Source organism: Muntiacus reevesi, chromosome 17 (genome assembly GCF_963930625.1).
Source record: "Muntiacus reevesi chromosome 17, mMunRee1.1, whole genome shotgun sequence".
In the NCBI taxonomy this organism is placed as follows: Eukaryota; Metazoa; Chordata; class Mammalia; order Artiodactyla; family Cervidae; genus Muntiacus; species Muntiacus reevesi.
Window position 1 is genome coordinate 49488544 of NC_089265.1, and position 13505 is coordinate 49502048.

Here is a 13505-nt window from a genome sequence, read left to right on the forward strand (position 1 = left end):
AATATTTATGCAGAGACACAGTAAGAAATAATCAGAACAATGCCTAACATGTAGTAAGTGACCAATAGATATTTGTTGATTAATGAATTATAATACATTATTCTTTGCAACAATAAACCAGAACATGAAAAATTAAGTTAGTAGCTTCCTTGTTTTTCTGGAAAATATCGGTTTATAAAAGTTACATCATAATTCAAATATAAAAAGCATAATCTTGGGGTTGCCTGGTGGCTCAGTAGCAAAGAATCCACCCACCAGGGCAGGGGACAGAGGTTCGATCCCTGGTCTGGGAAGATACCATGGAGCAGCTAAGCCTGTGCGCCACAGCTAGTAAGCCTGTTCTCTAGAGTCCGGGAGCTGCAACTACTGAAGCCAAGTACCCTAGAGCCTGAGCTCCACAACAAGAGACACCACCACGTGGTAAGAAACCCACACACCACAACTAGAGTAGCCCCTGCTCGCTGCAACTAGAGAAAGACCAGTGCAGCAATGAAGACCCAGAGCAGCCGAAAATAAAAAATAAATAAATGAGTAATTTCTTATATTATCTAAGGTGAAACAGATCACCAGCCCAGGCTGGATGCATGAGACAAGTGCTCGGGCCTGGTGCACCGGGAAAACCCAGAGGGATCGGGTAGAGAGGGAGGTGGGAGGACGGATCAGGATGGGGAATACATGTAAATCCATGGCTGATTCATGTCAATGTATGATAAAAACCACTACAATATTGTAAAGTAATTAGCCTCCAACTAATGAAAAAAAATTTTTTTAAAAAGAAAAAAAAAAGAAATACATGACCTTCTTTCCACTCACCTTGTCTAGAAAGTAAGCATATGTGAAGGCAGAAATGAGAGAATCCAAATCACAGGACTTATGTCCAATAACCACATGGACCTTCTCCAAGCGTTTGCTTCGATTCTGAAACAAATTCAAATAAAACATCACAACTTAACAACAGATTAACGTAAAGTGGATTTTTTCAATTTTAAAAATATGTATGCCTTAGGTATATTCAGACACAATTGCAAAAATCCATAAATGTATCTTGAGGTTTTATATAAGGGCCTAAAATGGTACAATATGTTTAACATTCAGAAATGCTCATTCAAATTTTAGTTAGTTGTCAAGAACAGAAAATTATTGGTTTACAACCTTGCAAACTTTCCTGGGTGAAACCTGAAACTGGCCCCCATACACACAGAACAAGGGGAGACTGAAGAAGATGCAGCCCACTCCAGATGGGTGGGTGGCAGGTTCAATAAGCAAGGGAACCTACTTACAAGGCTTGTCTTGGACAGCCACAAGACAGGTGTATCTCCACCGCTGCCCACCAGAATCTTAAAAGTTTACGTAGAGGCCTTAACTGGCTTCCGTGACACATGGTCTCAACAGCACATTGTTCACTCAAGGCTGTGTCCATAAACATAGTTCTTGCTGTGAGATTGAAGGGCAGATTGTACATTTCAAGGATAGGGGAGGGGAAGGGGAAACTCCAGTTGACCGAGTCTAGCTCTCAGGTCAACTGGTAGTCACATGTTTTCAATGACCTCCTACAACAAAAATGTGGTTGTATTAAGATCATCCACAAAGTAATTTGATATCAACTATATCTCCAAGTCAACACTTTTTCGTAAAAGATTATTTTGGTCTAAAGAACAGTTCCATAGTATTTTATATCATTTCTTTACACAAGATGTTCTTCTCACTTTGAGAGAAAAAATGATTTTTTTCATATGTCCCTGGTATGCAACACTATTTGGTAGAAATTTATTTTTTTCATGCCACATTTTGAGTGACAGGATATGCTCTCTCTGCACTATATTCTATAATTTAACAAATAAAAGTGGTTGTAATGCTTTTCTTCTCTTCAGAGAAAGTAATATGATCAGTATTATTGCTCCAAAAATACAAATCAGTTGCTATTAAAGAGTGTATATTGTCACCTCTCTGAAAGAGAAGACATACATACTGTTTTCTTTCCTGGTTAACTCAACAGTTGCTTAAAATTCTTTCCAGAAGGCTGACCTCCTTATAAAACACTGGATTAGAAGTGCTAAAGAACTGATCACAACCAGAAAATTCCACAACAAAACTGTCCAATAATGATAAGGGTAACCCAAATTAACATATTCATGGAATGTCAGGGATGACACTTATGTATACTTCCTCAGCTTTTCATCCTTTGTTTTAATTTCTCTTTTCATGACTTACTAGAAAGCCAACTCGATTGTAATACTGCTCAAAAAGCTACTCAAAAAATCCACTGCTCATGATTATTTCAGTTAAAAAAAAAAAAACTTGTTATTTCCTTTTCTACAGAACAAAGAAAAAGCATTATTTAGTAACTTACTAGGCCTCTTACAACTGAATCTATAAACGTGTTGGTGTTTGTAGAGAACTACCATATCAGACTCAGAAACTAGTTATTCAACAACCAAACTGTGGCCCAAGGAACATAATAAGGTAAATCTTGGAGGAGGCTCAAAAAGCCTATCAACATAGAGAATGATGGCAGGGTCAATATTGCATATAAGTTGTCCAGTATGCAATATTATAAATTAAAACAAATATGTATATTTTTAAATATATTGATATGTTGAGCTTTAGTAAAATAATAGGATTTTAAAATGTTATAAACACTCTGAAGATAATTATAACCACTGCCCCCCGCCATCGCCACCTGTAGCTCCCACTCCTTCTTCTCCCACCTTCCTTCCCTCAACCTTATAACTTTATAGCTAGTCCACTTGTACTTTTTGAGGATACTAGTCTAGGCCCAGTTCTTACTCCCAAAGCCAGACTGCTTCCCCTGTGCAAGACTGTCATATTTAGAGGTATAAAAAGAAATTGGGATAAATGCAATTATACTCCATTACAACACAAACAAATGCATTAAGAAATCATATTACTGTAGACTGTTCTTCCGAGAAGCTCGAAGGTCTAAGTAGACATTACGTCATTTCTCCTCCCATATCTCTTTGAAGGCAGACAGTAAGAAGATTGACAACACTTTTTGTAGGTCAGTAGAGGCTGTTAGAGGACTAGGATTGTTCCCAGAGCCCATGACCCGGTACAAAGAGCTCTGTCTCTTCTGCCCTGCACTGATCACACCATAATGTCATCATGACTTCAGTATCTACAAAATGAGCAGGCATGGGGATCGAGGGGGCAAAGAGAATATTAAATACGCCTATTAAATACAGCAAGGCTTCATAAAAGTATAGCATTAAAATTACTCCAAAGCTGATCTATCTGCCTCCTTGTCTAGATTCAGTAATTTCTCAGCACAGCTCTGCATTCAACACTCAACTTGCACCAAAGAAGACATGGGGGAAAATAAGACGACTTGGGAGTCAATGCATTTCTAAGCCCAAACCAATTATTAATCAGAAAGAGAAAGGAGCTAAACAAAATTGTGAGCCCAAACATGATGGGCCAATTCTCACAACTGGTGAATCTTCTAAGATTAGGATTTATTCATCCTTCTTCATTTAAAGAGAAAAAAGCATGTATCAACTTGCAGGTCAGGCTGTAGAAGATCCCAACACAAACCTTCAAGAGGTTTTTTGGGTTTTTTTTGGTGCCCACATCCCTCTGTTTTCATGTTCTCTTGTTTGTTTCCTGAATCCCCTTCTTCCCATATATCAAGTTCCTTCAGAGTCATGGCTTCTTCCAGCATCATTTACTACGTCTGCCATCTCCAGTCAATGCCCCAGTTCCCAGGCTCCAACACTATCTTCCCATCTCCATCATTCTGGTGGCCATCCTATCAGGGATCTATCCGCCCCTTCACTAGCAATTCCATAGTGAATCCACGCCAATGAGTACTCCCAGATTAACGTGTTACTCACCAAGGTAACATACTTTCATTCTAAAGAGACCTTCCAGGAATTATGCCACAATCCAAAAAGATGACTAGAAATTTCAGGCTGGCTAAAATTGTTAGACTAAACAAAAGGGACATCACAATCAGAAGGTTCCTTTGGTGACCCTTAAAATGGTAGACTCAACCTCAAAAAACATTCCAGATGTTCCTAAGAGCCTGAATCCTACCCAAACCCACTAAGATATAATTAAAGGGTAGCAAAAGTCAAGTATCATAGTAATCAGGCTTAGACAGATTTCTGGGTGCTTGGAGGAATAAAACATGAAGTTAGTTACATAAACTCAACCAGTAGGTGAACTCAAGGAATGTGCAGGATTTGGCTGTTCAAAACAGAGGTCAACAGCCAAAGAACACAGGTCCCACTTTCAAACTTCCTACCACAAATGACCTTGGCTGTATGATCAGCGTAAAAACAGGGGTCAAAGAAAGTCAGAAAAGTCTGGGACTGAGCTCGGGGGTGTGGGGCTGGTAACAGGGTATCCTTAAGGCACCTGGTCCGCTCCACATCGATGGCTCCACCTGCAGGGGCAACAGGGAAACTGGCTCACAGAACTGAGAAGAGACTCCGGACCACGGGGATCCCCTGCGCTTCTCACTGCAGGCCTGCGGGCCCTTCCTCACTGCAGGCGTGTGGGGTCACGTCCCCGTATATTCATAGACTCATAGATGCTCAATCTTGAAGTCTATGTCCCTTGACACAATTCAAATTGGGATCTAGAGTATTTGCAAACAGACAAATTATGCCCAAATAAAAGTGACATATGTACAATTTTATCAATTCAATTAATCACTGTCGTTCAACTAATAAAATCCTGTTTGTGTGCCAGGCACTATACTAATCTCTAAGGATACAGCACGAACCAAGCAGACAAAAATCCCAGCCCCCATGCCACTTGCATTTTAGTTCAAGGAGATAAAAAGAGCCAATGATTAGATAAGGATGAATAGAAGGCTAGGGTGCCCTGGGATGAGGGTCATTGAGAAGGTGACATTAATAAAGATCTAAAGTGAAGAAAAGGGACCTCCAGTTATCTCAGGCCAAGGTGCAAAGTGAGACAATGTCCAGGATGTTCCAACAAATAGTTATTGCCTAGCATATACATTTTCAAAATGTGACTTTATAAACTCCCAGCTAGGAGAGAATAGATTTGGCAGGAAAACAGCCATCACCTGATCTTGATAAGCACACCAAGCATTAAGGAATCTCAGGAGACAGATATTTATCATCTCCTATCTACATCCAGCGCTGAGCAAGCCCAAAACAAAATAGAATCTTCATAATGGGTTGAAATAGATACTGTACTAAACTTACACTATACCTTGAACTTCTGAATATATAGACAGAACCTCTCCATAATCAACATATAAAAGAAAATATATTGAATACGCCAGTATTCCAGATCACACTCTTCATATGCTTTCGAAGTGTAATCCTATACATCACTAAAATGAGATTACTTCATGAAGGTTCTTCCCTCTTTTTAAAAGCAGAGAAATATCTAAGCATTAAGATTCAACCACCCATGAAAGCCAACTGTACTTGTCAGGAAAAAGCACTTTCAAACACACTCTGAACAGAATTGATTAGAGAGAGGGCTTCTAGAACCCTGTCATAAGCCCAGGCCCCTCCATCGTTTTTTTTTTAATAACTCTACCCTCTGAGAAACAGACCTGTTCCTCCTGGAACTTTACATCCAAAGCCCCACAACTAACCTGAGTCAATAAGCCCTTGCAACACAGTTATACTATGGTTTCTCCATACCGGTCCTACTCAACTCTCTTTTCTTAAAAATCCCAGGCAAATGTTTTCAAAAATAATGAACTGAAATGATCATTATAGACAAAGCCTACAGAAGTTGGGGAGTTCCCTTCATTGCACACTGGTGCAGAGCCTATTTCTTAGTCCCTCATCTTTAACCAGCAAGTGAAGATGCCAGAGAAAAAGTCATTTGAATTTACTGGATTGTATCGCCAAGAAAATCCAGGAACAGAAACAGTTGGCAGTTGACTATTTCTAACTCCAAGTCAATGAGGGGTCGGAATGAGGGGTCTTCCTTCCTGGAGGCTGGCTCTGGGTGGCACAGAAAAGGGCTCAGTTCCTCCCCAGAAGAACCCTGTGTACTGAAGGCTGCCATGATTCTAAATCAGGAGACTCACAGATGGGCAAGAGGAAATCTTACATGCCACTAATGTCCCTTTCGGTTCCTATCTCCAGGCCAGTCACAGTCACCAGGAAAGCCAGGAGGGAGGGATGCATGAGGAACCACAGCCAGACGAGCGGCAGGGACCAAGGGAGCTGTGGCGTGCCCAGAGCAACCTGGTCCTCCAAAGGCTGGGACAAAAGCCCCCATCACCTCTACCGGATATGGATAAAGTCACATTCTTGGTTCATCTGGAAAATGAGCGAGATGCCTTTTGTTCCTGGCCTTGGGTTTAAGATGATGTCTAGAACTTCTGACCTCCTGAACATCTCATAATCTTATCACTATCTGAGAAAAGGTTGGGACTCCGAGGGAGCACAGACTGGAGGGAGCAGTATGACATTAATTAAAAGTTTAAAAAAGCAAAGAGGAAAACTTATCACTCTATGCAAAGTCCCCAGAACACAGGAATTTCCTCCACCAACTGAAACTTTTGTATTATATTCTTTATTTTTGTTTCTTTTTCTGGTAAGGAAAGAAAGATATGCCATTATAAAAAGTCAGACACAACAGAAATTAATAAAACAAAGATAACCACTGTTAACATATTATTGAATATTCCATATTTTAAATTTACACAAGTATACTGACACATATACTTTATGAAAACAGGGTTCTTCTCTATTTACAATAGGTAGGACATGAAAGCAACTTAGATGTCCATCAACAGATGAATGGATAAAGAAAGAAACTGTGGTACATATATACAATGGAATATTACTCAGCCATAAAAAGGAAAGCATTTGAGTCAGTTCTAATGAGGTGGATGAACCTACAGCCTATTATACAGAGTGAAGTAAGTCAGAAAGACAAAAATAAAACCCTCAAACCAGGGCTCTGTAATAACTTAAAGGGGTGGGATGGGGTGGGAGATGGGAGGGAAGTTCAAGAGGGAGGGGATATGTGTATACTTATAACTGGTTCATGTTGACGTATGGCAGAATCCAACACAGTATTATAAAGCAAGTATCCTTCAAGTAAAAATATTGTCTTTTTTTTAAATGGAGAGCTTCTATTCCCAGTCTTTAAAGACTTCCTGTTTTCACTTAACAGTATACTATGGACCTTTTTCCATGATCCAAACTACAGATGCTCTTCATTCTTGCTGGCTTAATGGTATCAGTACTCTGGCCCACTGGCTACCTCATTTAGTCCAGTTTCATTCTAACGCTTAGTTAATAAATAATAATAAGTGACTGGGAGGCTGTAACTGATTTCTTCTGAGAGCTGTACCTCAGGTTATGTCTAAAAACAAAAACATTTACCAGAATCTACAAATTCAGGATATAGACATTTTATATGTAATTTTCTCATAGATGTCCAAATTTAATTGGTGACGCACTGGATGAATATAAACCAGCGAATTAGGAAAAGGCAAAAAGCTTTCAATGACGAAACTCAAATGATTTTGACATAATTTAATTGTCTCAGTCAGTACTGACAAAATTGAAACTTAATCAAGTCAGAGAAGCATAGTCTATAGCCTCCCTGCTCACCGCCCTCCCACCTGACCTCAATAACATTTTCCTTCAGCCTCTCTTTGAGATGCTTGAGGCCCTCTTTTAGTATCTCTCATTTGGGAAAAATAAGGGACAAGAGTCGATCTGAGCAAATTCAGCTATAAGTGGCTCAGACTGCGCACCTGTACTCCTTCTAGATGGTCCAATGTAGAGGCCATTGTGAGAAGGCAGTCGGGGAGCCAAAAGCTACACTCAGCTATTACTGCCCAAGGCCCTTCTTCTTGGGTGGGCATCTCCGTCCCCAGAGCCCTTGGGGTCAGGATCCTTTAGCTGGGGCATGTGACACTGACTCAAACATTCATTGTTCTTCTCAGCTGAATCCATCTTCCTCAACCTGTTTGCTACCCATCTTGAAGATACAATGTTCTCAAAAGGAATGACTTCATATATTGTTTTCATACTTCCTCAATCAGAATAATAATTTGGGCTGGAATTGTTACTTTACTTAAAACATTTAATTTTTTATATTTTTGTTCAAGATCCTCTTACTGACAATGTCCTAAAGGACAGTTTTGGGGGACAACATTATTTTTCCCCCACAGCTTCAACCAGAAAAGGTCAAGGATGATTCCCCCAAGATCCTTACCTTTTCTGAAGAGCCCCTTTAGGAACTGTCCTACATATTATCATTTTCAGCCATTCTACTTTGGGGGGAACTGTGTCCATACATTTATTACCAACTTGGTGGGGTAGCCTTTTAATTTCCTTTCAGTACTATTTCCTTCCAGCTTAAATAGATGCCCTATCCCAGAAGTCTGTCCTCCATGGTTTCACAGGTTTTAATAATCTCTCAACCTTCCTCTTTTCAGACTTGAGAACTGTAGTCCTTTCCATCCAGCCTCATGGAGATGTACATCTGGGTCCACACAGCTTTCTGACCTCCTGCTGTCTTTAACCCCCTTGCTATGCTGAGATCTTGCTGGGAACTGAATTGTGCACCTCAAAACTCAAATGTCAAAGCCCTCATCCCCAATGTGGTAGTATTGGGAGACGGGATCTTTGAAAAAGAGTTGGTTATAGACTCAGTCATGAGCATGGGGGCTCTCAAGATGAAACTTGTGCTCTTATAAAACAGCAGAGTGCTTCTGCTATTTCTCTGTCTCTTTCTCTCTCTCTCCACCATGTGAGATCAGAAGGAGGCTTTCTATAAGACCAGAAGGCGGTTCTCACCAGGGCCCAACCATGCCAGTTCCCTGATCTTGAACTTCCAGTCTTCAGAACTGTGAGAAATAAATTTACCGTGTTTAAGTCACCCAGTCGATGGGTGGCTTTAAGGCAACCTTAAATTAACTTAAGATTTAAGTTAATTTTTTGATAATATAAGTAAGACTGCAAGGAATATTAGGAACATAGTATTCTTATGCCCATCTCTAGTTATTTCTTCAAGATATACTTCTGAATTTTATATTTCTGGGTAATGTAGGTAATGTAGAATGTGAATATTTTAGTGCCTACCAGAAAAGGAGAAATTTACATTTTCACCTACAGAAATAACTGACTTTCAAATCTTCAGCTCTGTTTAAGCATTATCTTACTGCTAGGTAAAATAGTACCTTAATATTGTATTTATTATACTTACAAGTGCTTTAGGTCATTTTTTTCCTATGGACACTGGTGTCTTCATATGGATATATTTTTTGTGAATTTTTCACTGCATGTCAGTTTTAGGATGTTTATTCTATCCTCACTGCTGAATTAAAATACTGTATTATTAACAAATTCAACTCTGGAAACATCAATAAGATATTACTTTGTTCTCTGGCCTCAGGCATCTATGGAACAGCTTGTTCAATAAGTTGCATTAAGTATGCAATAAGCATACATTATTTAATATGACATTATCTTTTCAAGCACCAAAGAGCAATGATACACTTTGTACCATCTGACCATCTTATTCTCAATCTACCTACTATGTTTTCTGAAAATTGTTGCAATAATACAGGTCAGACTTTGCCTTAGTTTCTAGCTTTGACTGGAATGCACTTACTTTTCTTACAATTAGACTCATATAAAAATGATGATGCAATTTAAATTTAAATCTAAGGTGTCGAATAGATCATTCACTATTAAGTATCTTTAAAAGGAGTGAAATTCTGATAGGCCAAAAAGAATGACAGAACTAAGAGACTAGATCTTAAAAGTTCTCATCACAAAGAAAAAATTATAATTATTATGGTGATGGATGTTAACTAGATTTATTGTAGTGATCATCTCCCCATACATACAAATATTGAATCACTGTTATACTTCTGAGAATATAGTATAATAAAGTATAATATAATACAGTATTACATGTAAAGTACATCCCAATAAAAATACATAAATATAACATATGATTTAGCTACTTCAATTCTGTGGGGGAAATGATAAAAAATAAAGAGTAGGAGATAATATTTGCATAATATTTGTACTATCTTGCTATTAAAAGGGCAATATTTCTAATACAAAAAAAGTTTCTACACATTGAGAAAAAGACAAACAACCAATGAAATCATCAGTAGAAGTGTGAATAGGCAATTAATAGAAGAAAAAAACAAATAAATGAAAAGAAATTCAGCCTCATTAGTAGTCATAGAAATGCAAATTAGACCAACAGTAATCTTATTTATTATTTTTTTTTCTTATTTATTTTTTTGCCCATCAAATTGGCAAAAAAATTGGGAATGCTCGCACCCACTGCTGGTTAGACTGCAGGCAGTAGTAAGGAATGTTACAACCAATGTGGGACTAATTTGACAGTACCCTTTAAGATGCAGAATGTTGACACTTCCTGATCCAAGATTTATTTCACTTCTAGGTACCTATTCTATAAAAATAAAGTCACCAATAAATATGGGTATTTTAAATTCCTCATTGTAACTCAAAATCCATTGTTAAATACATATATTCAATAAAATCCTGAGAAACATTTGTTGAAGCAGATAGTTGTAACAGAAGCAGGAAGAGAAAACAAATAAGAAACAACATCAATGTATAACAATCAAGGAATCGTTTGATAAATTATAGACTATCCATAAAGTATAATCAAAGCACCTATTATCAGACAAATGAGTTAGATCACCATACAGACCTGGAAAGATGTATTCCAATATTTTTCCCACTACTTCACATGGCTGCCTCTTTCTTTCTGGGTCCTGCTTCTCAGAAGAAAAGAATGCTGCCGTGGTTTCCGCTTGGGTGACAGTAACATCTCGCTGACTGCACTAGGGTCACCTAATAGGCCATTATTTGTAATGCAGATTACTGAGCCCATCCCTGATACTCAGAATTAGTAGGTCTTCAGTAAAGTCTAAGAATAATGTGGCATGTTTGGGAGCCATGGCCTTAAAGAGGACCCAAGATTGAGCTCCCAAGGACCACCTGGCTTTTGTCAACAGCAGAACGAATCTGCATTTGGGTTTTGAAAAGGACTGCTAGAGTTACCCTAGATTAAATACAGTTTCAAAGGAAACTACTGGTGTTAGATTTACTAAAGTTAGATTTACTCAAGTCTACAGTTAGAAAAGGACTTAGGTTCACCCAGTTGAAACCCATCAATAGTTTCCAAAGTGAGGAAAAACAAACCACATAAACTCCTATTTATCTCATCCTTTGAAGTTTTGTTTTTTAAAAAACTACATTTTATGATGTGTTATATCCTAGTCTAGTAATACATGAACAGAATTCAGAAATAAATATACGTCTTGAGAGAATGAACTCAAAAGACTTCTACTAATGCTATTGTATAAGAAAAAAAAATAAGAGACCATTTTTTATCGAGCAGAAACTAAGAACTGAGAAATAAAGAGCAGAGGAAGTAATAACTTCATCCTCCATCTAAAATCCACCAGGCTTCCTCTTTGGTGCAATATTCTACTTCTCCTGTGGAGTACGGAGAAATAAAAGTCAACAACACAAATTAAAATAAACAGTACATCTCTTCATTTGTTGGTGTGTGCAATCTTTAGTTCCTAGTCATCCATGCATTGAGAGGTCAGCTATTCAAATATCAGAGATTCACTTCTACTAGATCAATAGCTCCTTGCAAGCCCTGGCCACATCTTGAACTTTGTATCCCCCAGAGTTCCTAAAGCAGTGAGTGTTCTGCACACAGCAGATGCTTGAAGCAGCATTTGTTAGTGAAAACAATGGTTGGATATAACAGTTGGGCAGAAGAGGGTTTTTAATTTTTATATCTATCATGTCCTTGTAAAACAACAGTAGTATGGACTAACACTTTGTTAATAGCCCCAAAGTTAAAAATCATATTACAGACTGCAAGTAATCTTACTTCTCTCAAGCATAAGACTCTCATTTCATAGTGAGGTCTCTCTCTGAATCTCTCCCCCTCAACACACACACACACACACACACACACACACACACTCCAGAGTATGATGACATATTCATTCTGTCTACTTCATGGGGTTAGGTTCAAAAAAATGCTTTAAGGTGATTTTATATAGTAACAGATTTTATGACTATTATTTATCATATATTATCACAAATTTCCCTTTTCCTCTTATGATTTTAAACACTTGACTTCTGACTCTATTACACATTCTAATTTATTCATTATTCTGATGATATAACTGTTGTAATAATTTTGTTTTTAAATGTCTCAAGCAGGGGAGAATAACACACTGTGGAATTCTATGAAAACATGACTTGCTATCTGTGTGTGTGTGTGTGTGTGTGTGTCTGTGTCTGTGTGTGAAGCAGGCCCAATACTGGGCCCTGATCCATTAACCCCCACAGACAGGTTTCACTATAATTAGTTACCAGGTGTTACTCAGATGTGGCTCCAGCACTTAAGTGGTTAATGGATGTCCAGTGCAGAGTAATTTTAAAATTCCAGTTTGCATGATTTCAAGACAAAAGGGGTATTTATCATATTAACAAGCAGAGATAGTGAGGTTGTTGCCCTAAGGCACTATTTTTCCACGGAATTTCAAAACTTCACACGGTGCACTTCTATCTATTTTGCAGTTATGTCCTATTTCTTTGGGTTGACAAAATGTGGCAAATGTGTCATAAAGTGCAAATTACTTCCTACTGTCTACTCATAAAGAGGATAATAAGACATACACCTGCTTTCCCCAAAGCAGGAAATTAAGTGTTCAAATTCAGAATGGCCTTTTCACAAAATGTTGATAATTTCTCAAGCTGGATGATGAATCTGTGTTTTCTCTGGCCTCTCTGTGGTGTGTGTTCAAAAACATAAATAGGTAAAAGTAAATGAGAAACTGAGGCAAGAGAGCAAAGAGGTTTTCAAGAAAGAAGGAAGAGAAAGGAAAGCAAAAAGAGAGGGAGGGAGGAAGGGAGAGAAAGTCCTTTTCACCAGGGCTTGGGGAAAGCCTGGGCCGTCCACACTCCGCGCAGCTAGTCAGCCTATGTCTTGGTTTGCATCCTTAGGGGTGACTCAGCACTTAGACTTGTACTCGGTAAAAACATTCGACTAAATATCAGTTGAAAGCACTGCCTGAAGCAATAAATAAGAACCCCACATTCTGAGCTCACGGGCAGCTGAAGTCTAGACTGAGACCAGCACAGCAGACCGGGAAGGTGATGTGTCTGCCTGCTCCTCGGCCCTTCACCTTCCTCGGTCCGTTCATGCTCACAAGCCCTCACACACACCCTATGCCCTTTTGGACATTCTTTTTTAGCTTTGTCGTATAGGTAGAGGTGGAGAAGAACAGCAACGTTTATGATACCATCCACACACAATACTAGAAAACCAAACTGTCTTAGACCTGAGAAAGCCAATCCACAGATCCTGACCTGATTCCGATGGAATCCTCTGTGATGTCATTGAACAAAGAAAATGTTTGCAGTGGAACTAGGATTTAGAGAGCTAAACCAGCAAGACTTTTTCAAGGGCTGTCAGGTTAAATCTGCATCAGGAAAATTACTGGAGGA

At 38.6% G+C, this 13505-nt stretch overlaps 1 protein-coding gene across 6 annotated transcripts in view; it reads right to left on the reverse strand.

Annotated features, from left to right (window-relative positions):
* PRUNE2 (prune homolog 2 with BCH domain) overlaps positions 1 to 13505 on the reverse strand; it is a 281565-nt gene that overhangs the window by 231471 nt on the left and 36589 nt on the right. For all 6 annotated transcript variants that reach the window (XM_065908127.1, XM_065908124.1, XM_065908123.1 and 3 more), the window contains exon 2: positions 814 to 918. In XM_065908127.1, the coding sequence (XP_065764199.1) occupies positions 814 to 918 (105 nt within the window). The remainder of the gene's footprint in view (positions 1 to 813; positions 919 to 13505) is intronic.